The sequence below is a fragment of the Physcomitrium patens genome, chromosome 17 (genome assembly GCF_059467195.1).
Source record: "Physcomitrium patens ecotype Gransden chromosome 17, ASM5946719v1, whole genome shotgun sequence".
In the NCBI taxonomy this organism is placed as follows: domain Eukaryota; kingdom Viridiplantae; phylum Streptophyta; class Bryopsida; order Funariales; family Funariaceae; genus Physcomitrium; species Physcomitrium patens.
Genome location: NC_143426.1, coordinates 9,257,291 through 9,281,716, shown reverse-complemented (window position 1 = coordinate 9,281,716; position 24,426 = coordinate 9,257,291). Strand labels below are relative to the sequence as shown.

The following is a 24,426-nucleotide window of genomic DNA, read 5'->3' as shown; positions in this document are numbered from 1 at the left end:
TGTTTTAGTAAGATTGATCTTAAGAGTGGGTACTATCAAATAAGGATTGCTCAAGACGACATTGAGAAAACTACTTGTAGAATCAGATACGGTTCCTATGAGTTTGTAGTAATACCTTTTGGGTTATATAATGCATGTGCTACCTTTACCATTTTAATAAACTCAATCTTTCATAAAGAAAGTGATGAATTTGTAGTAGTTTACATTGATGATATTTTTATTTTTTCAAAATATATGAAAGAACATAAGGTGCACTTAAGAATAGTCTTGCAAAAACTAAGAAACAATCAATTGTATGCTAATTTAGAAAAGAGTGTGTTCTTTTTGGAAGAGTTGGAGTTTTTGGGACATATCATTAATGGAGATGGAATAAAACCAGACCCAAAGAAAGTTGAAGCAATAAGAGATTGGAAAGTACTAAAAACTCAAAAGGGAGTGAGGTCCTTCTTAGGACTAGTAAATTATTATAAGAAGTTCATCAGAAACTTCTCAAAAATTGCTAGCCCTCTTATTAGTCTTTTGAAAAAGGATAATAAGGTTATCCAATGGAATGATGATTGTAATACATCTTTTTAAGAAATAAAAGATGCTTTAGTATCAAGTCATGTCTTGTTCTACTTTAAGTTTGATATGAAATTTGAAATCCATATTGATGCAAGTGACTTTGCAATAGAAGGAGTCTTAATGCAAGAAAAAAGACCAGTGGCTTTTGAAAGTAGAAAATTAAGTGGAAGCCAATTAAGGTAGCCAACACATGAAAAAAGAATTGTTTGCAGTGGTACATTGTTTGAAAGCTTGGAGATACTATTTGGGAAGTAGAAAAATCAAAGTGTACACTGACAACATTTCTTTGAAATATTTTACTTCCAAAGCCCAAGCCTCGCCTAAAGAGTTGAAGTGGTATGATGTGATAGTTTCAATGGATATTGAACTAATTCACAAACTGGGCAAAGATAACTTGGTGTCGGATGCAGTAAGTAGGATAAATGAGTTTATAGAGGAAAAGTTCGATGATACAATGACATTAAAGATCATAGTGTATAGTGATGACTCCCTCCTCATAAAAGGCATTAGGAAAGACTATGAACAAGATGAAGATGCGCTTGAAATTAAGAAAGAATTTGCTCAAACCAAAACTACAAGGGAAGAGAGGAGACTTATAGAAGTCTCTTCTATGAGAGATGGATTGATTTGGTTTAAGAAAAACAGACTCTATATACCATAAGGTAAATAGAGAAGAAAACTAATATATGAAATACATGATTCTGCATGTGAAGGACATTGAGGTAGGAAATCCACACTCAAAGAAGTGGCAAGATCTTAGTATTGACCCTCCATAAAGGAAGATGTGGACCAATATCTAAAAAGTTATTTGGTGTGTCAAAAGAATAAACACTCCACTTAAGGAAAAATTGGGCTCTTAGAACCATAGCCTATTCCATCTCTACCTTATAGAGATATTTCAATGGATTTCATAACTAGCTTACCAAAATGTAGTGAAGCTAATTCCACAATGGTAGTTGTTGATAGATTCAGCAAAACTGCTAGATTTATATCAATGACAATGTTTCCAAAGGATTCAAAAGAGGCAACAAAAATTGTCCCAAAGTTAACAACAAGTGTATTCTTTGACAATTGGATTTCTTTGTATAGAGTACCAACCTCAATTGTGAGTGATAGAGGTATAAAATTTACAACTCAATTTTGGCAACATGTTATGAGGAAGTTAGGTTCTAAGATAATAGTGACTACTACTTGGCATCCACAAGAGGATGGCCAAACTGAGAGATTCAATGGAATTCTCTCAATGTATCTAAGGCCCTATATGGTAAGTGACCACAAAGATTGGATCAAATGGTTGCCCATAGCTGAGTTTAGTTATAATACAACTTAGAATGTGTCCTTAGGAAATACACCATTCCAAGTAGCTCATGGTTTCAATGCACTTTGGTCTCTTGACTTAGTAAAAGTCAAACATAGTGATGAAACAACTTCGAGCTTTTATTCAGTTGAAGGAGCAAAGTGGGTGGCAAAAAGGGAGGCCATATTACAAACCGCTAAAGGTGGACTCGAATTGGCCAAAAGAAGATATAAAAAATAAGTAGATAAGCATAGAAGAGATGTGTAATTTGAAAAGGAAAATAAAGTGTGGTTGAATACCAGCAACTTCACTTATCCATCACACCTTACTCCCAAATGGACCGAGAAATGCGTAGGTCCTTATGAAGTTGAAAGAGTGCTATACAAGAATGTCTATGTATTAGGTATACCAAAGAGATTGAAGTGGCATTTGGTTTTCCATATAAGTGTCCTCAAGAAATTTGTAGATGATGAAAAAGGCTTTCACAAAGAGAAGGCAAGAATTCCACCTCATGAAGAGTTATGAAATCAAACCATGGATCAAGTAAAAGTAATACTTGACAAAAAACAGACGGATGTTAAGAAGATTCAATATTTGTGTACTTTCAAAGGATACCCTCCACATAAGTTCCAATGGATAAATGAAAGGAACTTGTGACATGTACAAGGATTAGTCACAGCTTTCAATAAAAAAATTGGTGATTATAAAAGATCTAAGACTACAAAGAAGCAGATAAAAAACCACTGAAGATAAGTTGGTTAATTGATAATGTAGGAGAGATTAATAATAAGAGTGACCAAGAAGATGAAGACATCTTCATTCCAAAGTGGAGGAGGGTCACAAGCTTATGTGACTTGTAAGAAAAGAAAGAAGAGTATCCATGAGTTAAGAGTATAAAGGGAGATATTAAAACTTCGATAAGAAGGTGGCAGAAGTTTTCAAAAGATAGAAGATTTTGAAAGGATTCCAATCCGATGAGACTTCGTAGAGGGAAACCTTAAGAAGCTTGTATGAAGCGGATATAAGGCTCTTAGTAACCAAGCCTAAATGGTTGGCCTTTCCTAAATGAGTTTTTCATTGAGTGATAGCAAGTCACTTCTATAGGGTAAGGAAGGGTACTAAGGTGAGGCGGATCTTAGTTAAGGAGTTCCTCGGCCAAGGCTAAGTCTAAGTGGGAAGTAACATTTCCACCATTCACATTGGGAAATGTGAACTTTCAAAATTCATGGAATCGAAAAAACTTAAGGAAGTTGAAGGCAAAAAGAAAAATTGCATAAGAAATGCGAGAAGGGGGTAGCATTCCATCTCAATGGAAAAAAAAAATCTTCCTCTATTCCAAAAACTTTTGAAAGACTAAAAGGAATAAATGGAGGTTAATTAGAAAAGAAGCCTTCAAACTAGTTAGGAACAAGAGGGATGTGGTGCAAAACATCCATTATAAAAAATTCTTTAAAATAGGAATAAGACTCATATTGCGTTCAACTTGCTTAAGTTGAAGGCAATATGTCAATGATGACATTGACTCTCCAAAGTGGAAGAGGGTGTAAGGGTTGAAAAGTTAAGACCCTTACACTTGTGAGTGGAAGAGATAATTTGAGCCTTGGCGATCCCCAAGCCCATGGGAGTGCAGGGGCGAGGTGGCATAGGAGTGGTTGGGCGGGCCACCTCCCTCACACCAAGGGACCACACAATGCGGGGGCATTATGTAGTGTGGAGGATGATAAGCAGTCTCCGTTGAGTCCCGGGTGATTCGGAGGAGGTATGAGGACTCAGCCGAACCAGCTAGTAAGAGAGAATTGTGTCACGAACTAGGGTCATGGGGGTCGGACTGTGTGGACGGCTTCTTGGAGACAGGATCAGTTGTGACGTGAGTACCAACTGGATGGCAGCTCCGTTACAGACTATGGGTAGTGGACAAATTAAGGTGGCGTCTTTTAATGCGTTACTAGTTGTTTAAATTGAGTTAATCCGATTGTTGTTTAATGTTCCGATCTCAGATCTTGTGAACGGGCAAATAGTTCATTCATCATCGCACATGGAATAACAAGCACACGCAGATACCACCCTCAAGAATATTACATTCGGAATGCTAAAATCACATTTACAAGAGAACTCTTCCCTTGCAAATTCCACAAACGCTGACCAAAAACCCACAAACTATACACAACCAAATCATTCCACGCTGTAAGAGCCTGAAATATCATACCAACTCATTCATCACCATCTGGAGGCGTCCAGAGCACTTTAAATAGGGCGTGCTCCCACACACAAGACCAAATCTGAACATTCTAATCCACATTAACTACCCAAATGTGATGTTAATGCTTACTTCGCAGCATTAAGTGCAAAGTGGGTTGGAACCCAATAAAAACTCACTCAGTTAATGAGATGAAACCTCGATTCGTGGAGACAATGGGACATTGATAAGGAAACGGCATTGTTGAGTCACCTCGGTCATCCTCTATCATCTCTGACAATCGTCACGTCTGTTTTGCAACTGGGTATCTCGTGAGCGAGCGTTATAACTCCTCCACCAATGCGTTGCTGAATTTCTAATAAGAGGGCCATTAACGGGCATTCAATACACGCATCCTCTCTCAACGGAGCGTCTATTCTTAAGTGAAGACGCGCATCCGCGAAATGCCATGAAATCGCTTTGTTGACTTGGAACTTTAATACGATCTACGACCTCTCTAACAGCGCTCTCCTCCTTGCGGCCTCGTTGGGATCAAACTGCAACGAAAGCGCCTTTCGGAAAAGGAAACAAAAAGCATGAAGTCGCAAAACAAAAGCGAACGAACGATAAAACAAGCAATCGAACCAAGGAAGCAACGGCGGTGGATGAATGTTCGTAGGTGGATGAAGTGGCAGAGGAGATTTGGAGGCAACGGCTACTTGCCAATTTGGGCTGCACGAAGCAAAATGGGTGAAGAATATGCTGCTTTTTGTGGCGACTCATTTGGAGGGAAATGTGAATAACAACACCGTAATGTGGCATTTTACAATGCTCACGAGTTCATCAATCTCTGTTACAATGCTTGTGTCCTGGCGTTACTTTCTTTTGTGAATGGTTAAGTTTTATTTTTAAATTTTCATTGCAACTGAGATTTGATTGTTACTGTGAATGAGTAGAACTATCTCAAAACAGTTTTAAAATCACTCTATTTGTATATTTGCAGTTGTGTGTGTGTGTGTGTGTGTATATATATATATATATATATGTGGGTGTGCGTGGAAATGATTGTGATTATTATGATATTTGAATCATAGTCTATCATTTTTATAAGTTGAATTTACATTTGACTTACAATAAACTGTTAAATAATTCATCAGTGCCATCAAAAGTTCAATATATCTCCCCTTGTATGTAACAATAAGAACATTAAAGTAGTATGGATTATAATAAAATTTTATTGAAACTCACAATTAACTGTGTCTGTCATAGATTTATTTTTTATTTTCTTTTGGTGTATAATTATTTTTTATCTCAAAATATATTATGTACTCACGAAATGTTTTGGTGAATAACATGGGTGGCTTAAATTAGGCTTATCAGTTGTTCAAATTCAAATTTCTATTGCAATATATTTTTAAAATTATCCGATCAAACTAAACCACAGAACCTTGTCCTGAATTGATTATTTTGATGTTGCTTTAATACAATCAACTGATAAGCAATTTTTATGGATTTTTTTTCAACAACTCAATATTAGAACATGTGATTAGAAATTTAGAAAAAAATAAACTTATCAATATAATAGTGTTGGGAGCAATGTAAAACAATATCGTTTGTCAGATTGAATTCAGCTTGCATTTTGTAAAGCCAATACAATTGTTTTATACAACAAAAAGAAAGGTCACAGTGTCCATGTATGTGGCTCTTGCAAAATCATTTAATTGAACAAGATATTCAAGACGTCTCTTTGTAAAATCAACAATTTACTTATCATGATTAAAAAGAATACCTCCACGTGCATCTACAACACGCAGTTATGTTTTTGCCACAGTACAAAAAAAAGTAAATAAAATACAAACAAAAGTAAGAACACAACATCTATTTGAACCGATCTGGATCTTATTAAAAAAATTCAAAAAATGGGCTTAATTATATATTAATAAGTGTTTCAATCACATATTAATATATTCTCATAAATGAGAAATTATATGTATATTAACTAGATACTTTACAACAAAATTTTTTTGTTTACTTCTGTTGTTTATAAAATTAAACTATAAAATTAAAAATCACGTTCATGTATATATCCTGCAGTGGGTTTCAAACTATAGCCGTTTTGAGGATATTTCACTCTTGATTTATCTTTAAAGGTAATTTTAACAAATAAATTTAAATTCCATATTCCTTCACTTCTGGTAAAGGTTTACTTGGATACATTCAGGAAATCCATGGAAAAGACGGATTGTATTCATTAAAACAGAATCAAATTTAAATATTCAAATTCATCATACATAATTGTTTTTAGAAATAATGAGCTTGGTCCCAAAGAAATTTTGTTCCGAGTTATTTTATTTTATTATTTTATTTTATATTTAGTCTCCTCCCGCCCCCTCCACCCCCATAGAATCTACGTCACCACAAAAAATCTTAGAAGCTAACCTTAAGTCTTCAATCAATAATATTCAAACAATATAAAAAATAAAATCATAGTTTATTTTTAAGTCTTACAAAAATTGTGCATTTTGTTACAAAACCAAGTTGAAGTATGCCCCAAAAATGGCCTCACAAAAGTATGTAAGAATAATTACTAATCCTATCTCAAAAGATCACATACCAAAATAGAACAAATAGGGTGAAGTCCACATAAACTTATGAGGGAACATTCTACGACTATTCATCAAACTCATCACCCTCATGGATGAATGTGTTCGTATACCCATTATCAAACCCTAAAATAGGGAACGCAGCTCGAACGACGGGGGAACGAGGCTAGCTGCGTTTCCCACCACAGTGAAGAATTGAAAGAGAGCGTGAAGCCGCCGTCGCCGAGCTACACTGCGGCGTGAAGGGGCCAGCGAGCGGCGATTGCTGCTGCCCAATTTGGTTGGGCGGTGTGGGTTTATTTAAGCGCCAAAGAAATCTTACTGACGTGGCCTCTCTCTCGTGTCCGAGACGTTCTAATTCCACCTCTCCTCTTCAAATTCTTTGCTGGAAGGGCCTGCAATTAGAGCAAGGTGTTTTTATTGTCTCTTTTTAAACAGTGGTTGAATTTGGCCGATTCTGACGCCGCACACTGAAGTCGACCTTCCACGACCTTAAATAAATCGTTGACAATGATTGCCACAATCGCACACTGGGAGACTTGATACCGCGGTTTAATGAGTTGCAACTAGAGGGTGAATGCAAATTGATGGAATGACTTTCCTGCCCCTTACGAATATCTCACCTTCCAGTCACTGGCATGGAGCTTCGACTTCTCGCAAAAGCGAATGAGGAGATCGATATTAGTACAAGTGTGCAGTTTTCAGCATCTTTTTTTATTTTATTTTTCTGTTTCATTGGGAGGAACCCAGATCTTCTTCCTAACCCTAACTCAAAAGTGAAAGTAACTGTGAATTTCCTGATCGTGGAGACAAAAGACGAAAGATGGTTGGTTTCTTGAATGTAGTGCTGGTGGTGCAATGAATTGATCGTCAACAAATGAAGAGAATGGTGTCATATGCCAGGGGAAAGTACCGAAAAAACGGCTGCAGGCGAGGCTCATCTGAGAACTTCAACCTCCATTAATTACGCGATCGATGATAAATATATACATGCCGAAATTCGCGAATAGATGTCATACGGTTTCACAAGAATAAAGATACTAACACGTCTGTCGATCTACAAGGTTGCAAGGTTTCCCAGAAGATTCTAAGTTATTTTCGTTGTTATCAGCATTTGTAGCGGTAAATAAGGTCCACTTGGCACAGCAGCCAAGATGGAGGTTGTGGCGAACACACCCATGCGGCGGGAATTCGTGGTTTAAGATTTTTGTAAGTCCAGCAGGTGGGGAAGAGGGGAGTGAGGCGCACTCGGCGTACTAGATCTCGAGATCGGTGACCGGCCAAATCGGAGAATCTGTCGACCATATTCGGGCATCTAATTCGTCAAATACGGAGAATACACTAGACGAGGAATTCAGACCATCAGCAAAAAGAGTACGTATCAGAGATCTATGGTTGTTTCCCACGCAGCGGGGTCGTGGGAGTGAATGCGAAAATTAGTAAATCACATGTTAAGGTAACGACCGTTTGGGGCCGCGAGCGCGACGGACGTGGAACCGTTGGCTCCTGAGTGAGCAGACCCCCTGTGCGGTCCGACGATCTCTCCGTCCACTAGATTCTGACATTCCCACGGTCAGCACTCTGGTATCAAAAGGGCCTCGCCTCCATACCATTCTCGTCTTGGAGAGCTTCACCAACACAGCTCCAGAAATCCCTGTACCGTCTCAGCGACGATGAGTTGGCGTGCAGCTTCTTCGGTTCACGTAAGTACTTTGGCCACACCTACATTGGTCTGGGACTGAATAGAAGATGGGTTTGGCCTTGTTTTCTGTGGGGGACTAGGTGATCAGGGAACGAGCGGCACAGGCCGAGAAGCAGTCAGCATTGTCTGATGAAGCACCTTTCCCAGCAAGTAGGGGTGCAATTCGTTACGGAAAGAGGGTGTAGCATCCCGGTGCACTCGCGGATGATTTTGGACTGGGAAACCTAGGATCATGACGGGGAAGGGAATGTGCCTGGGTTGAGCATCGAGCAGGTCGAAATATTTGCTACAATGCGGGTGTCCGTACACATGTAGCTAACTAGTCTTTCTCGCGACGTGTGCAGATGGAGCGTGCTCTTCTAGAGCGCTGCCCGAACACCTTGCTTTCGAGGCGTGCAGCCGACAACTGCAAGGTAATTTGAACTATTTCCACTGTCATCGTAGAATTTTCCTGAAGCATTATCAACTTGCTTTGCTGTCCGCAGTGATGCCCCACACTGGAGTTCATCGAATGCGCATTAGAGTTCGTTGAATTGAGCAAATTTCGTGCACAATCAGGTGTCCGAGATTCTAACTATTGACTGTAAATGGCAGTCTCAGGTGCAGCCGATCAATGTGACAGACCTGACGCTCCCGAAGCGCGGGTTGCGTCCAATTTCGACCTTGACATCGCCTGCCTCGAGGGCAGCATCCTCCCCTTCCATGTATACCAGTTTGGCGGAGATGATTCCTATACCAGGCTCTCCCATGGTGGAGAGCATCGACACGCCCCGCACACCAATGCGCAACCGTCTTGTGGAGAAGGCGGCTCGTGCTTATCTTCTCCACTCTGAGTCCTTCGACAAGCGAAACCAGCATAGTTCTCGTTGGACGCAGACTTTCTCTCGTTTCCTCCCTCGTTTCTCTGCCTTGACGTCCATGGCCCTCAATCCTCTCAATGTCTTCAACTCTGCCTTCCAAGTTTTCCGTTTCTATGTCACTGGCGCCCGTGCCCTGCAACCTCAGATTAAATCCACCGTGTCGCGTCCTGTTTCTCGTTCTATCTCCATGCCCGTCCGTCTGCCCTACTCACGTGACCTGAGCTTTCTGTGAGAATTCAGTGCTGCAGTTTTGTATTACCTATTTGACTGCCAAGAGGTGTATTGGAATTCCTGTGATGATATGGCGGAGATGTTGCTGGGAGGGTACCGGGTTGAGGTTGTGCCGGAGGCGCGGTTTTGTTTTCCAAGTGCAATGCGCGGACCCAGTTCACCGTTTCTATTTCAGGATTAATTAAAACCCAGGTTGCGTTTCAATATATCGGGAAGGGCATCGTGGGTGGGCGTTCTTAATGGGAGTCGTTCATTGGTCTTGACGTTGTCTATTATGCGGAATGTGTGCACGGAGTCATAGGACCCTGTGCTCAGATTCAGTGAGTGATGCTGTATTCGTTAGGGTGATCGCGAATCGTTGAGTTCTAGAAGATTGTTTCTGTTAGCAATACGCCGTCTCCTGGCTCTGAGAGCTGAATAGCGCGGCGCCTTATCTGGGTATGCGCTAGGGCTCAAGGTGCTGGAAATGGTGACATTTCGGATTTGTGGCTAGGGTCTTCTTGTAGTGTCCTGTAGCGTGTCGGTAATACCACGGCGGTTTCGAAATCTGACGCAGAAGTTACCTTCCAAGATGGAGGTTGTCATGTGCACTGTCGGTCTATTAGGGTTGTCTATGCAGCCGCGGGGAAAAACGTTGGACCTATCTGAGATGTCATTTGACTTGTTAATCGTTACAACGCGTCTTAGTCCTGGAACTTATCTATCAGCAGCGCTTGGCTGATTTTACGGTCTTGCTATGAAAGGTAGGTTGCTGCCCTGGTGGGTTCGGGAATTGGATGCATCCTTGCTGTGTTAGCACTATGAGTCTGCTCCTTGTTTAATCGCCTTGTTATTGTTTTTATATATGCTTCATGAGTGAAGCTTTGTGTATGCTTCTTGTGTTTTTTTGTGTGTGTATGTGGTGTATGTTGTCTTGACAGGGTGTGAACGATAGGAGTACCGGAGGTGAATCAGTTCTTAGCGGTATCGGAGCCTGGTGCTAAATTTATTCGTCCGGAGCCGGTCTGACGCAGTGCAGTGGAGTTCAGGATCACCGGGGGACTGTCGGTGGAATGGCGGAATGGAGCGGCCTTGTCGATCAGCATTCGTGGAGTTCAGCCTTTTTGGAGGAGTTAACGGAGCTTGGTGGAAAGGAGCGAGCCTGTCGATCAGCGCGCGAGAAATTCTAGCTGAACCAAGGACTGGACAACCTTGGTGGGATGGATCGAGCTCATCGAGCTTGCGTGCGTCGAGATCATGCTTGTGGATGGTCCCGGCGGGATGGACGGAGCCTGTCGAGCGTGCGAGCGTGGAACAATTCCTTTCTCTGAACCACGTTGTGTCCCGTGCCTCTGCCTGGGCACAGTCGATCTAATCATCTGTCCTGCTATATCATGAACTCCACGCACGCAAGATCCACCCACTTCCCCCGCAGCATCTTCGGCTGATAACTCCTTTTCGGCGTACACTGCAGGCGCATCCGATTTCGCAGCTTGTACAGTCACGTCAGGGGATTTATCTAGTCGCACATCTAGGCCTGTCTCCTGCTATTGCAGCAGCCTGGCCCCCAACCGGCCTAAAAATCGTGTACCATTTTTTGATAGAATTCATTGGGGGCACATTGCCCCATTCCCATCAGCGACTGGAAACTATTTGCTGCTGTAACGCTCTTCCCAAAACTTAATGCAGTATTGCACATTTTCAGCACTTCGCCTTGTCGTGTTGCCTGGATGAGCTTGATCCGAACCTACTATTCTGCACTTGCATTTGAACCTCCAACTGATAAGGCCCGCTCATCTGGACGTAGACCACGTACACTGAAGCTAATGTAATAACCGCATGGACAGAATGTGCAATGAACATTCCGAATTTATTCTTTAAAAATACCATTTAGGAACATGCACCTGGCAGACCGAACTGAAATAACATCATGTTAACTGTAATCATGACAGCTTCGATTGTTAAGGACTTATATTGCTGAAGTGGGAGAAGGTGACACTTACTGCTGACGTGGATGTTGCAGCTCGTTAATAGAGCCGGTATAGAACACTCTGTCTTTGTTAGTGATGTACTAATTTCGTCTTCAGAAAAGTTTTTGCTTTTCTTCCCGTACAAATTCCCTATTACATCCCACGAAGAATGCTATACATTCATCTAAATCTCTTCACCTTAAAATAGACAAAGTCACTAATAAAAGGTAGTAAATCTGAGGTTTGGGATCAGTTATAATATCTTTTTAGTAGTTTTTCTTAATTATGTACTTTACATCACACATTAATATCAATTAGATTTAATGTTGATTTATGATCAACATAGAGCTTGTAATTTCTTGGTTTATTATCCAAAAGTTAAACTCAAAACATTCACTTCTATAATCAAGAACAAAAATACTCATCACTGAAGGCCATTTTGAAGGATTGGGAACAACACCAATCCACTGAATTGATACATCTTTCACAACACAACAAAATCTCAAATCAAAACATAACATCCACCAACTACTCCAAACAGGAAAAACAAAAACAAAAAAATTATAATAACATATTCCAAGCTACATACAACTAAAAACTCCATCTCCAACATGTGAAGAAATGTAACGAGTAACATATACAAGCACGTATGTGTCCTGTTGTGTCATATATATATATATATATATATTCACATTCACGTACTTATGAATAAGTCTGTTTGTGGGCTTGCAGCTGGAAAACGAAACAAAGCAAACGCTGAGCAAACTTCGAAGACCAGTAAGCGAAGCGCCACAGTATGTGTGTGAGTGTGTGTATCCAGCTTCATCAAGCTCGGAAAGGAGCGCGGAATGGCCACAAGCGGGGCATTGACGACGCGACGCAACATTCACTGAAGCGCTGTCGCGCTCATCCACCCTCGCCGCCTCCATAACGCGGCTCTCAATGCCTGCAGCGCAGTCTGGGGGTGGGTGGGTGGGTGGGTTCGCGACGGCGGATTCATCCCCACAGCTGTCTTTTCCCTTTCTCTATATCATGTCCCACTCTGCCCACCTGCTCGCTGTGCTCGTAGCGCCGTGATGATCTCTGTGGAGCCCATGGGTGTGGAGCATTCTGTGAAGAGGATCCGCCAGGGTGAAGCATCGACCGCCAGTCTGAAGGTCACTTAGGGTGCGTTTGTTTCCTGTTAAATGCACTAGTGGACTTAGTCGATTCGTCGCTGATTGTGCGCTCGGTGGAACGTCGACGTGGAGCGCTGGTGGTGGTCGCATCGCCGTCGTGGACAGTGGGTCTGGTGTGTGGTGATCTGAGCGTGCATCTTTGATCGCCTGCACTTCGCGCGCTCGAACTATCTGGAGTCGTTGCTCGACGTGTCGCAGGAAGAATTGGCTTGTTTTTCATTTTCATTTTCATTTTGTATGGGTAATTGATGCCATGCATTTGATTCTGAGAATGGGGAGAGTGATGGGGTGTAGCTGCTGTTTCTGATTGAATTTCGTTCGCAATTGATCATTTTACCAATCTGTTTCAGACGATTGGTTTATCGAGCTCACCTCTCTAGCCCCAACTTGCTGAGACTCGTCATCAACTGAATTAGTTTGTGGCTGCCATCCGATTGGATTCCCCCGACATGGCATTCCAGGGGTGCACCCCGTCGACGCAATTTCAACAGTGGACTACGATCCTGCTCTTATGCTACCTTGGTGGATCGTTCTCATGCGGTGCACAGGTCATCGTAAATCCTGGTCCACAAGCTTCGAGTAGTAGTTTCCCAACAGCCTCTTTCATATTCGGCGACTCTCTTGTCGACGCCGGCAACAACAACTACATAGGTTCGTTGGCAAGAGCCAATTACGGTGGTAATGGAGTCGATTTCCCTGGGGGCAAAGCTACCGGAAGATTCTGCAACGGTCGAACAGTCGCTGACATCATTGGTAAGAGAATAACCGTCATCGCTTCCCCCTCTTAAAACTCCCTATTTTAACCTCAAAAAAATCTAGAGTCTAATTGCACTTTCAATCCCTGGTTTGGATATTGGAACTGGCAGGGCAGCTTCTGGGCATCCCTTTTGCCCCCGTGTTCCTTAACCCCGCGGCGAAGGGCAAGGCGATTCTTCGTGGAGTAAACTATGCCTCAGGCGGAGCAGGCATTCTCGACTTCACTGGCTACACATTCGTAAATCGAATTCCACTGTGGCAACAAATCAGTATGTTCCGCAACACCACTCAGCAAATTATGCAGCTTCTGGGTCCGGAATCTGGGGCCGCTCTCATTAGAAACTCCATTTACTCCGTCACCATGGGATCCAACGATTTTCTCAACAACTACTTGGTTGTCGGGTCCCCGTCTCCCAGATTATTCACCCCGAAGAGATTCCAAGAGCGGCTCATCAATACGTACCGTTCTCAGCTGACGGTCAGTCCGAAAAATGATCCTCTTCAAGCTTCTCCTCAGTTGCTAATCGATCTGATCTCTGTTACTTGATAGATTGCTAGTAACATCACATAAATGTGCCAGGCTCTCGTGAATCTCGGAGCCCGGAAGCTCGTCATCTCCAACGTGGGGCCGCTGGGATGCATCCCCTACCGCATGGCAGTGTCATCCACGACGAAGGGGCAGTGTGTGCAATCAGACAACTCCCTCGTCATGAGCTTCAACTCCGCGCTCAAGTCACTGGTGGATGAGCTCAACGGCAAGTATCCCAATGCAAAGTTCATCCTAGCGAACTCCTTCAATGTAGTCAGCCAGATTATCAGCAACCCCGGGGGCTTCGGTAACACAACAATCACTTCATCTCGACCTTCAATTCCACCCCCATCCCTTAATGTGAAACACTGTCATGATATCGACTTCCTGTGCAGGATTCGCAACGAAGGATCAAGCGTGCTGCGGTGTGCCGATCGGCTTCCACCGTGGATTATCTCCCTGCTTCCCCGGGGTCCCCTTCTGTAGGAACAGGAAGAGCTACTTCTTCTGGGATCCTTACCATCCCACAGATGCTGCCAACGTCATCATCGGCAACCGCTTCTTCTCCGGCTCCCCATCGGACGCCTATCCCATGAACATCAAGCAGCTCGCAGCGCTCCAGCTTCCAGGATGAGCGGTTTATCAACGCGATGCGATCGATTGTTCGCTGTAGTCATTAGCAGGCTCCAAGTTTTCCAAGTATGTCCAAGGATTGCTCGAACTGTTGACGCCGCTGAAGATCCATAGCGTGCTGATCCATGTGCTCAACCGACGCCGCATTGGTGTCGAATCGTCAGTCTCTGAATCAGGATTCGATTCAGCAGAGGGGATATTATGTGCCATTCTTTGGGTGATTCTATTCATTTTCATTCAACGATAAATTAATAAACAGAAACCTCCGTATAATACCCATCTGCATGTATTCGATTGTCGTGATCTTTCGAGACGGAAGGGAGAAGGCGAAATCCTAAACCCTAATGCTAAATCCTATGTTTATCTCTTAAAGGTGAACTTTTTCTAAGAGTGGTAACGATGATTATTGTTTGGGATGGTTTAAGTTGAATAATGAGGTTGAAAATCTATTTGATTACAAAGTAAAGAAAAAGAAATACTCAAACCAATCAATGAGTGAATGTGATGTCTAGCAAGAGTTTTCTTGTTTATTTGATTTGTATTCAGCTTCAAATTCGATTGTATTCCACATTTAAAAAACAAATATCGTTATGTCAAAAAAAATTAAAATATTTTCTTAAGAAACATTGTAGTTTTTGACATGGATGTGGGAAAATACCAACAAGTATCTAAAGTATACATCAAAATAAACCTTCCAAATGTGTATATGTATATATATATATATATATATATATATATATGTATTCACATATACATATGTGAACAATCTCAAAGAACTAATTTGATTTTTTTTTTTTTTTTTTTTTTTCACCGTGTTTTTAAAGAAAAACATGTTTGGTTAAAATACCGGTCACAGCAATGTTTGTCTGTTATTGGTGATTTGCAGAGAAATACTGATCATTTTTCACATCACACTGCATCCTATCCATTATTATATACACAAACATAGACTTATTTTGCATACCAAATCCAACATACCTCTTTTCTAGCTGATCTGTCCAAAATGCATGGCTTCACATTCTCTTCTGATGTTTTCAACACCTTCATGTTCGATTTCGAGACAAACAATACAAGCCACTTAATTCTACTCAGTGTCTCACCCTAAGCGTTCATAAACATTAAAAACTTCCTCAACAGAACTTACGAAAATTGAAACCCCAGCACTACTGCCTGGCAAATGTGCAACCCCACACTCTGCATGTAAAACATTGGAAAATAGAAACAACACTTATATATGGGTCCCTTACAGAACGCCAAATAAAGAACTCGATACACAATTGTGTCTAGTTTTCACTGACCGATGCTCCTCTCAATAATCTACTACCTCAATCAAGTGATTGGAGATGTTCACGAACCTCTTAAAAGTAAAAGCATGTGCGTGACCATTATCTAACTATGAATTAACTAGCATACCACCTAATCCTCACGCAGAGGACAATATACTTCCTCTCACTACTCGAAGGAATGATTTCCAAACCATTCCACTGCACCACTACTGATATGTCCTCCACTGGGAAGGAACCATGTTTGCAAAGTCCGACATCACTGAGCTGTTATTGGATTGTGTTTCTGCCGAAACTGCTGGCTGCGTAAACAGGTCCGGCGGCCGATACAATCCAGGTGGTCGGTAAGGAGCAGGAGCGCGACGCCCAGGGATCGGCGAAGTCACAGCTGCTGCTGCTGCCGGCAGGTTCAAAGCAGATCCATTCAGATTAGTCGCTGCACTGTTGACAGAACTCGAAGGAACCATATGCTGATTAAAACTAGGGGCAGCAATTGAGTAGGATGAGAAAGTAGATCCCGCCGCACCATTCCCTATAATAGCTTGTGGATAGAAATCAGAAGGAAGGAAAAGAGGTCTAGCACCACCCATAGAAATGGAAGTAATGGGACTAGCGTTCATTGGAGTGATCGTTTGAGGACTTGTGCTGCGAAGAACGGTACTCCCTGACTGCACGGGACTCTGCTTTGGTACTGGAATTCCAGGTGGAGGCTGATCTGGTGAAAAATGTCGGAATGGATAATGCTGATTTACTGCATTCACGGTGCTGCCCTCGAATCGTCCTGGTTCGCTACCTTGATATTGAGAGCTTGCAGACGAGGGTCGCGAAGGGCCTTCTCTAAACTGAATTGCCCCGTTGCTCACATCTACCAAATTGTTAACAATCGATGAAACGGAGTTTGCCATCCTAGACATGTCCCATGCATTCGACCCCACAATTTGTGCAGGCAGAGAAGATGACGGACTAGGTGGCATCCCCACTGGTCGAATGTCTATTACGTTGGTCACCTTGTTGTTGCAGATAGGACAGAGCTTTACAGCTCGTGAGCACACGGTGCAGCAGCACATGTGTGAGCAGTTCAACAAAACCTACAGCGCAAGACCACGTCAAAAACTTGGTACACACAGGTTTAAATCACCGAAAACGCAAAACCACGGGTTCCCAAGCAGGTGCAAAACTTCACTAGGAGCAAATCACGCCAACTAAAACAACGGCTGACAAACCAAAGAGTATTTTTAAATCAGAACACATTACTAAAAGAAGGCGTACCGTATTTGCTGCATCCCGATAGCACACAGCACAGATGCCAGGCTGTCGCTGGCTCCCGGAAGACTTAGCTGCTTCACTCAGCACGTCCTGCTCACTTGTTTTCTTCGGACCAGCGTATGTTGGAGACTCCACGGGATCTGAGTTATAGTCCAGGAAATCCGAACTTCCGTAAGGCAGTAAACTGTGTGCATTACGAGAGGAGCTACTTGTTAGACTTCCATTCCCAAACTCACTGCTAGTAGGGAGCAATATCTCATTGCTCAATCCTGACAAGCCGGGTGGCGAAGTCGCATTAATTGAGTTAGACCGCAGCAAATGGGAAGGAGCAAAAGATCCCGACCTTCCTTCCAGAGATGACAGCTGCGAGTGAGAGCTACCGACGCCATTGTGACCAGGGACTGTGATAACATTCCTATCCCTCAATTGCGGAGGTGTGTGCGTGGAACTCCCAGATTGATTCGAACTGCCTCGTCCACCTAAAGTACCACCGCTGGGGGATCCCATTGTGTTGCTAGTGCTATTCTCTACGCCACTTGATTCTCCTGTGTAATTGTGTTCCGGAGACGCAAGACGAGAACTAGAAGTAGCTGGTCGAACATGAGGCATCGAACCTACTCTGGTCAAAGGCTTTTCGACGTGCTCCAACGAAAACACACCACCTGGCGGAGCTTCCTCGGACCATGGGTCAGACATTGGTTGTCCTTGAAAAACCCGAGAATATCCAGAGAGAGAATTACAACCGACGTCGTTTCCAGAGTTGCTTGAACTAAGATCCAGTGAACATACTCTTGTGACTGAGGGAACAAATGATGCTGGGGAAGCAGAAGCAGGAACAAGCTGAATATTGGGTGGTGGGGTTTCATTAAAAAAGTGTTTACGCATAGTCTCTACGCGGTCTCGAAATACAAGGCACTTATCTTGTTCAAGAAACATAATCATTTTGTCCAAACGTTCATCTAAAATTCTGCAGAAACCATCCAAGGATGTTAACATACATCATCTCTGAGAATCATGCATGAGGGAGTGTAGTACCAAAATTAACTTGAAAGTACACAAGAAAAAAACCACTTAAAATTCAGATCCCAATTCCGTCAGTGCCCTACACTTCACTACCTATGAGTTGCCTTTAGCTAAGACCCCACTCGCACAGAAATCGACTGTGGTGAATAGCGTCAAATATTTCAATCCATTAAATAATTATTTCTATTTTTATAAGCGGAATTTCAAGAATGACTCACCTGCGCGAGAGAAGACAGAGTCCGAAAGCTAACATTTCACAACCAGCTGTATTATCGATCAAAGAATGATGTGCAGATGGGTAAATAACGCCATCCAGAAGTTCATTTACAACAAGTAGTCGCATGTCTTCTCCAACTGAAATAAAAAACCATCAACCCGCCTCCGTCACCACGTTAAGATCACTCCCGCTATTCTAAAAGTGAACTTGGACAAGAATCATGAGGCACCACAACTTCGCTGAAACTACTCATTTTTCCTCCCATATCGGCGCCATATTTTAGGATTTTAGCAAAAACTTCGATGCAAAACAGGCACTATTTTCATATAATTCAAAAGCACTTACCACATGGAGTTGCCAGGCATGCCCGAACTAGCTTAAATCCAAATCCGATTGTATCAGATGCCAATTCTACATAGTGCCCTTGTAAGCCTTGGATAACATGCTCCGCAACTTCCTTCACCTCCAGACTGCCAAATGAACATGACGTAAGTAATAAACTCTAATTCTCATGGAACAACGAGCAAGTCGAAATTCAAATATCTTCAAACAATACCACCGAACCACTGGTTCCTCCCATATGGTTGATGACCTTCAAATTGATTTGCATTATAATTCAAGACTCGACAGAAACTGATCAACATTTCAGGTGCTAAGAAAGGTACTGAAAACTGAGAGCACAAAAAATCCTACTAATTGTCATCGGACGTACACCTAACGACGAAAAACAACCATTATTACCAGATATGAGAAAACTCATGACCACGCACCGTCGAAAAACATTCACAACATCAACGAGGGGTGTATCGAACCACTTTAAAACATTAGTCAAACAATTAACGGATGAGAAAGAGAGACAAACAAGGTAGAGATAAAGGTGCAACTCACCTAAGCACACCCTGCAGTGTTCGATGAGATAGCTTGAACCCAACAAGATCACTAGACAATTTTGCTAGGCTTACAGCTGCAGTCAAGGCCTCAGGTTGTGGCAACGCCCACCGAATGCACTCAACAAGCATTAATCCACTCACCTACACAAAGAAACCGCATCTTGATTAAGCATGCATCACCGCGCCTTCCTAAATAGCCAGCGGGATTTTCGACAGCCAAATCGCGTAAGATTTATATAAATCAGTAACACAAGCATATACTCAACCCCTCTGAAGGGCAATTAAGACAGTCTCTCGCATTTTTGCGCTCTGACTATGTCGATATCCAAATTAAATGACAATCCCGGCAGGTTAAGGGTTGGGGGTCCTTTCCAACAGTACACAGAATGTACCACAGAACATAAAAGTCAAGCTGCTTTACTCCACACAGAGACACGGTATTGTCGATGATGACCTGGTGCTTAGCAATGCAGGCTAAGGACGCTGAATCAGTGTGCATTTCTTCACAAATCTGAGCCAAAATCTTCATTGCAACCTTTGATGGAACTCGTGCCTTCTTGCCCGGTGCAGGGTTCAACGAGGTTATCATAGCCTCTACCTGTCACAAAACCTCCAAGTTCCAACCTGATAAGGTCTTGAACCTACAGCACTCTTAAGAAACAGGCCACGTGCGAATCCTATGAAAGAAGCAAGTTCCAGTTGCCGTTTTCCAGTAAAGAAGAAACCAGTTAAATACACACGATATCGAGATGCTTCAGCTTTCCCAAACATTCATGAACGAAAATAGATGACAAAGTTACGTGAGACGGAGGATTACCAATCGCTCTAAAACATAGACTCCATATTGATCTAGCGCGAGCTGTACCTACACGTGCATTTCCAACAAGCACAAGACGAAAACTCAGCATCTCCATATCCTAACATCAATTTAAGTACAAACCTCAAAGACTGCATCAATGAGGCTAGAGAAAAAAGCTTACCATCATTGTATATCGTACGAGTCAAAAACAGACTATCCCCTCAATAAAGCAGAACTAGGGTCTCTCAGCAAATAGAGCACAGTAGCTACAGTAGCTGAATTGAGATATGTATAACTTCATACAACTGCCTGTTACCCATGAATACAAGTGTCCACAATAGAAGCCAATGACATCTTCCGTCTAACTGCCGTCTCCAAACATACCCAACAATATTTAGCTCAAAACGGACGTCCCAACAGCAACCACTTACCACAGACCCTTGAATACATGTCGCTACTAGATTTGCTTCCTCCGTACCTTTCACCGACACCAGCTGCATTACATGCCATTGCAATCAGCGAACCATACACATCAATGTTTATATACATGACCTCGCCACTTACATTTCCAGCGAACACTACTGTAATCTCGTCGACATATACCCCAGGGCGAGGGTAGAGAACAAATACAACCTAGAATAGTCTGAGGAAAGAAACGGCTACAAAATCCCGACGAAAGACAGCAGACCTAAAAACTGTAACACAACAGAACATTTAACGTCATGATGATACGGGGGAAGTTGTTCCAATCTCGTCCAGACTCCAGACACACGAGACATATCTCTATCATATCGAACGATTAGAGAATGCTCACCATCTTTTGAACCGAGAAAGTGCCTCGATGATCTTGGGCGGCCATTACCAACCCTTTGTCTAGACAGAAAGAACGAACAATACTTGTAAAGAAGCTCTCCGTGTTACCACCTTCTCCTCTGTGAGTCGCAGCATACTCAAGCATTCTTTGTAATACATAATTCCCAGAAGCTGCCAACACACAAACCGCACCACGACTTGTTGGTAAGTATCAGAGAACAATCAAGAAGGTGAAGTGCAGCTAAGCAGGTTTTACGTCTAGCCAAACCTATGTCCTACAGAGCCTCATTCCCTCCAATAGTGTGCGACCTGCTCCAGTCCTTACAGCATCTCCGTAAGCCGTTCAAAATAGCTTACCATGAACGGCTAGTTTCGCAGAAAAAGGAGTAAGCATTTCTCGACAAAGTTTCGCCACTTTGTGACGCTTCGGATATCCATCTCGTAACATGAAATCTAAATGTCTAGCACCCTGCATGCACGAAAGAGTAATGCTCCATTACAAACAACTCATCCTAACATATTTCTTCGCACAATATTCATACGCTGGCATGTCTGATGGAATCCAACTGATCATTACTGTAAACACGCCAAACATCACGCTGGGATCGAAACATCACCGTTCGATCCATGGCCATGCTCACTATGTCGTCTGTATCTTTTAATGGGGGTACTACGTAACCAGGTAATAAATCATCCATTCGTGTACTTGACCGCAGACCTCCCCCATCACTTCCAGTAACACCTTTAGGAGGTATGTAGTCATTTCCACCCCCAATAGATACTATACCCCCTCGACCGTAAGGTTTCTTAACCGATGTTTCAGCTACTGCTTTCGAAACTTGCTCTGGATTCCTTCCCGTAACAAGATTAAAGGATGCTGATTCGGGTGGAAAAGGAGAATAAGCTGGATGTTGTAATGGAGGTGAATCTAAATATGACTCTATTAATTGCCGACAAAATGGACATTTCACACCTTTATCAGCCTGCAAATACAACCACAACAAGTTAAACCTAATCATATTCCGATTTTGAGTGCTGTTACCAATCACGTTCGTATCCATGAGGAGGTAACTTTCTAAAAACCTTCACAAGAACTTAAGGTTCGAAAACTAAATTAGACTAGCCAGAATCCTTATACAGACAATACTTAAACATGAAACATACCAAAACAAACAAAAACTGAGAAATTGCAGTAGATTTTGTTGTCTGTCATGCTAAGTACGACAACATTGTGTACTTGCTAGGTCAAAGAGCAAATCGTTTCATTCAACTACGCTATTCCTTTCATAAACGTTCTGATAGCACCACAACTGTTCTGCATAGGCATTGCTCGTTACCTTATAAACATTTGCAATACGCATTTTCTGGACGCATGAAGCACATGCTTTGTGCGCACAGGGACTAAACCAAATATCACATGCTCCGTCTTCGCCCATACATATATCACACGAGTCGTCAGGAATTATATCTACCTGGGCTGACCTACTACCAGATTCAAGAGCTCCTGAACTTCCTGCGTTTCTCCAAACAGCTGCCATGGCTTTAAGTTTCTTCTGGTACTGAGCTTTATCTTTGCTGTAGATAGTGTCCAATACCAACGAACCTATGTGCACGAACTTTTATGTGAGCAGATACTGAAATGAATTGTGACCAGAATAACCTAGACTTAAGAAGTGCACGTCCTGCAATCCCCTTCTGGATGATGTAAATTTGATTGAATATTGCTGGATCTTGTTGAAACTTTTGGCAACCTTTTCAGGGAGTTGTTCCAAGCAAGGAACTATTAAAATCTCAGGATTCAGTTTGATAAGCAGAATTGTAGGTCACGCTAACGTCTAGTCCCAGATTTTGTCCATGTTATCTATTCATGAAAGTCAGGCGAGTTATTGTAACACCGTAAAAAACCATACTTCCCTCACTTGAAAATTACCACAACCCTACGGCCCCTTACTTCCCATAGCCTTGCTAAATACTTTCCAGCGCCCCACTGATCAACCCAAATCATCAGAGGGAACTCGAATTTTCTACGACGAGAATCCAAAGCATTTGTAGAGTACCAATCCTTAACCTGGAAAACGAAAAAAAGAAACAGCAACAAACTCAGTTTTCTGTAGATTGACCACTGGCATGAATAATTGAGTTTGAAAAAAAACATTGACAACAACTTCTAATTAGAATACTTGACCTGCCACCTATTTGGAGTTCAATTTGCGAAGCAAACAAACTGTTTGCAAGCATCAGCCTCAATATCTGCAACCTAAACTAGAAAATCACATAAACTCCTACGCTTAAGTTTAATGCACTTCACCACATCAAACGGCACCTCTAACACAATCCACCAACCGCAACCTACGCCAAATCCAATACACCACCATACAATTACAACACAAAACCACTACTTTTTCAAAGTGATTTAAAAAATAAAAATAAAACAAAAAATAAAAAATAAAAAATCAGACAAACAGGGGACAATCAATCTCTTCTTCACGACAGACAAGCTCGTTCTAGAAATTAATTTTCCGGTCCTACCACAGATTCTAATCCCCACAATTCAACACCGTTGCAATCACGAAAACCTCACAGTAGTCATCACGAGCAAAAACTAAATCTCCCGACGTCTCCCATTCACCTACCTCACCGAAACTCATATACCCCTTCCGAACCGATTCCAGCTTGCAGGGAAAGCATCCCTATATCACCACACTCACCCAAGCTTCGAAAGCAGCAGCAATAGCGCTCCCTCCGTCCTACATTAAAACTCCACAATGGTATTGGTCTGTCTGTCTAACCCTCATTCACAAAAGCAGCAGCAGCAGCTCCACCATCATCGTCAAAGCCTTCCTTCCTTCCTTCCTTCCCCTTCCTTCCTCGCTCACTCCGAGAGAGAGAGAGAGAGAGAGAGAGAGAGACAGAGAGCCAGAGCCGGAGAGAGAGAACGACAGAGAGGAGACATTGTTCTGCACAGGAACTGTCCTCCGTGCCAGTCACGGTCCCACCATGCTTCTTCCAGCTGTCATTCACCCACTGGTCCTACCCAGCCCCCTATGGGGTCAACCCAATAGCCGTCCCCCCGCTCCCTGGTCCGACGTCTTAGCCCTAATGTGAAAAAAAAACAAAGCCCTTGCTGCCGATATCGTTCATTCGTCTGTTCGTCGTTCGTTCGTTCGTTCGTTCCCTCTCATACAAAAGTAACGATTATAGAAAGTTCTTGGAGAACGCGTTGAGAACGTGGTTGGGAACGCGATTGGGAACGCTTTACTTTTTTTATATACTTTATAATTTTTTGCCTCTTTTGAAGAAACTCTCTTTCTTTTTTTAAATTACTTCATGCATTGGATGTTCTATTTGTAATACTTTATTTTGGTGAGATTAATTGTAATTGGAATTTTTTTTGGTGAGATTAATTGTAAAATCATGTGAAGTAATGATTTTCTTCCAAATACTTCACAGAAGCTTATCACACTTACAACTGTTATGTTTTTTGCATGACAAATGAGTTTCTAGAATATGATTTACATTATATCATCATTTATTTGTTAAAAGAATTTAGAAATTAAAACTAGGTTTTGTACATTATAAAGTTTATTAAAAGTCAAACAAAAAAAGAGAGTTTTGATTTCTTTTACAATGATGTAACTTTCTCAAGGAGAGAATGCA

At 42.2% G+C, this 24,426-nt stretch overlaps 4 protein-coding genes across 10 annotated transcripts; 3 read left to right on the top strand and 1 right to left on the bottom strand.

Moving 5' to 3' along the window:
* Positions 1-8,182: 8,182 nt before the first annotated feature.
* On the top strand, positions 8,183-11,119 carry LOC112294787 (uncharacterized). 2 transcript variants are annotated; one of them, XM_024545624.3, is made up of 3 exons: positions 8,183-8,343; positions 8,687-8,755; positions 8,937-11,119. In XM_024545624.3, the coding sequence occupies exons 1-3, from the start codon at positions 8,314-8,316 to the stop codon at positions 9,432-9,434; spliced, it is 597 nt and encodes a 198-aa protein (XP_024401392.1). In that variant the 5' UTR covers positions 8,183-8,313; the 3' UTR covers positions 9,435-11,119. The 2 variants fall into 2 exon arrangements, with proteins under 2 accessions (XP_024401392.1, XP_090099823.1); XM_090243697.1 differs by lacking the exon at positions 8,183-8,343 and adding an exon at positions 8,388-8,492.
* Positions 10,036-11,119, top strand: LOC141046442 (uncharacterized). The gene is made up of 2 exons (XM_073540370.2): positions 10,036-10,176; positions 10,462-11,119. Exons 1-2 carry the CDS (start codon positions 10,170-10,172, stop codon positions 10,785-10,787), a joined length of 333 nt encoding a protein of 110 aa, XP_073396471.1. The 5' UTR covers positions 10,036-10,169; the 3' UTR covers positions 10,788-11,119.
* Positions 11,120-12,452: 1,333 nt separating this feature from the next.
* On the top strand, positions 12,453-14,751 carry LOC112294335 (GDSL esterase/lipase At4g16230). 2 transcript variants are annotated; one of them, XM_024544643.3, is made up of 5 exons: positions 12,453-12,549; positions 12,911-13,313; positions 13,427-13,794; positions 13,897-14,152; positions 14,241-14,751. In XM_024544643.3, the coding sequence occupies exons 2-5, from the start codon at positions 13,010-13,012 to the stop codon at positions 14,477-14,479; spliced, it is 1,167 nt and encodes a 388-aa protein (XP_024400411.1). In that variant the 5' UTR covers positions 12,453-12,549; positions 12,911-13,009; the 3' UTR covers positions 14,480-14,751. The 2 variants fall into 2 exon arrangements, with proteins under 2 accessions (XP_024400411.1, XP_024400410.1); XM_024544642.3 differs by having other exon boundaries at positions 12,534-12,673.
* Positions 14,752-15,679: 928 nt separating this feature from the next.
* Positions 15,680-23,658, bottom strand: LOC112294500 (uncharacterized). 5 transcript variants are annotated; one of them, XM_024545000.3, is made up of 14 exons: positions 23,403-23,658; positions 22,107-22,837; positions 21,387-21,752; positions 21,127-21,238; positions 20,771-20,940; positions 20,388-20,450; positions 19,975-20,022; positions 19,579-19,755; positions 19,156-19,298; positions 18,613-18,737; positions 18,269-18,404; positions 17,371-17,994; positions 17,031-17,211; positions 15,680-16,849 (listed from the first exon to the last, which is right to left on the bottom strand). In XM_024545000.3, exons 2-14 carry the CDS (start codon positions 22,305-22,307, stop codon positions 15,971-15,973), a joined length of 3,225 nt encoding a protein of 1,074 aa, XP_024400768.1. In that variant the 5' UTR covers positions 22,308-22,837; positions 23,403-23,658; the 3' UTR covers positions 15,680-15,970. The 5 variants fall into 5 exon arrangements, with proteins under 5 accessions (XP_024400768.1, XP_090099827.1, XP_090099828.1 ...); XM_090243701.1 differs by having other exon boundaries at positions 23,478-23,657; XM_090243702.1 differs by having other exon boundaries at positions 19,612-19,755; positions 23,478-23,657.
* Positions 23,659-24,426: the final 768 nt, after the last annotated feature.

Bases quoted from the DNA above. Each gene is read 5' to 3' on its own strand.
- LOC112294787 (XM_024545624.3), top strand. From the start codon at position 8,314: ATGAGTTGGCGTGCAGCTTCTTCGGTTCAC. The intron at 8,344-8,686 runs GTAAGTACTTTG...CGACGTGTGCAG, and splicing joins GTGCAGCTTCTTCGGTTCAC to ATGGAGCGTGCTCTTCTAGA. The intron at 8,756-8,936 runs GTAATTTGAACT...TGTAAATGGCAG, and splicing joins GTGCAGCCGACAACTGCAAG to TCTCAGGTGCAGCCGATCAA.
- LOC112294335 (XM_024544643.3), top strand. From the start codon at position 13,010: ATGGCATTCCAGGGGTGCACCCCGTCGACGCAATTTCAACAGTGGACT. The intron at 13,314-13,426 runs GTAAGAGAATAA...TGGAACTGGCAG, and splicing joins AACAGTCGCTGACATCATTG to GGCAGCTTCTGGGCATCCCT. The intron at 13,795-13,896 runs GTCAGTCCGAAA...TAAATGTGCCAG, and splicing joins CGTACCGTTCTCAGCTGACG to GCTCTCGTGAATCTCGGAGC.
- LOC112294500 (XM_024544996.3), bottom strand. From the start codon at position 22,307: ATGGCAGCTGTTTGGAGAAACGCAGGAAGTTCAGGAGCTCTTGAATCT. The intron at 20,023-20,387 runs GTAAGTGGTTGC...ATGCACGTGTAG, and splicing joins CATGTATTCAAGGGTCTGTG to GTACAGCTCGCGCTAGATCA. The intron at 17,995-18,268 runs GTGAGTCATTCT...TGGTTTCTGCAG, and splicing joins CTCTGTCTTCTCTCGCGCAG to AATTTTAGATGAACGTTTGG.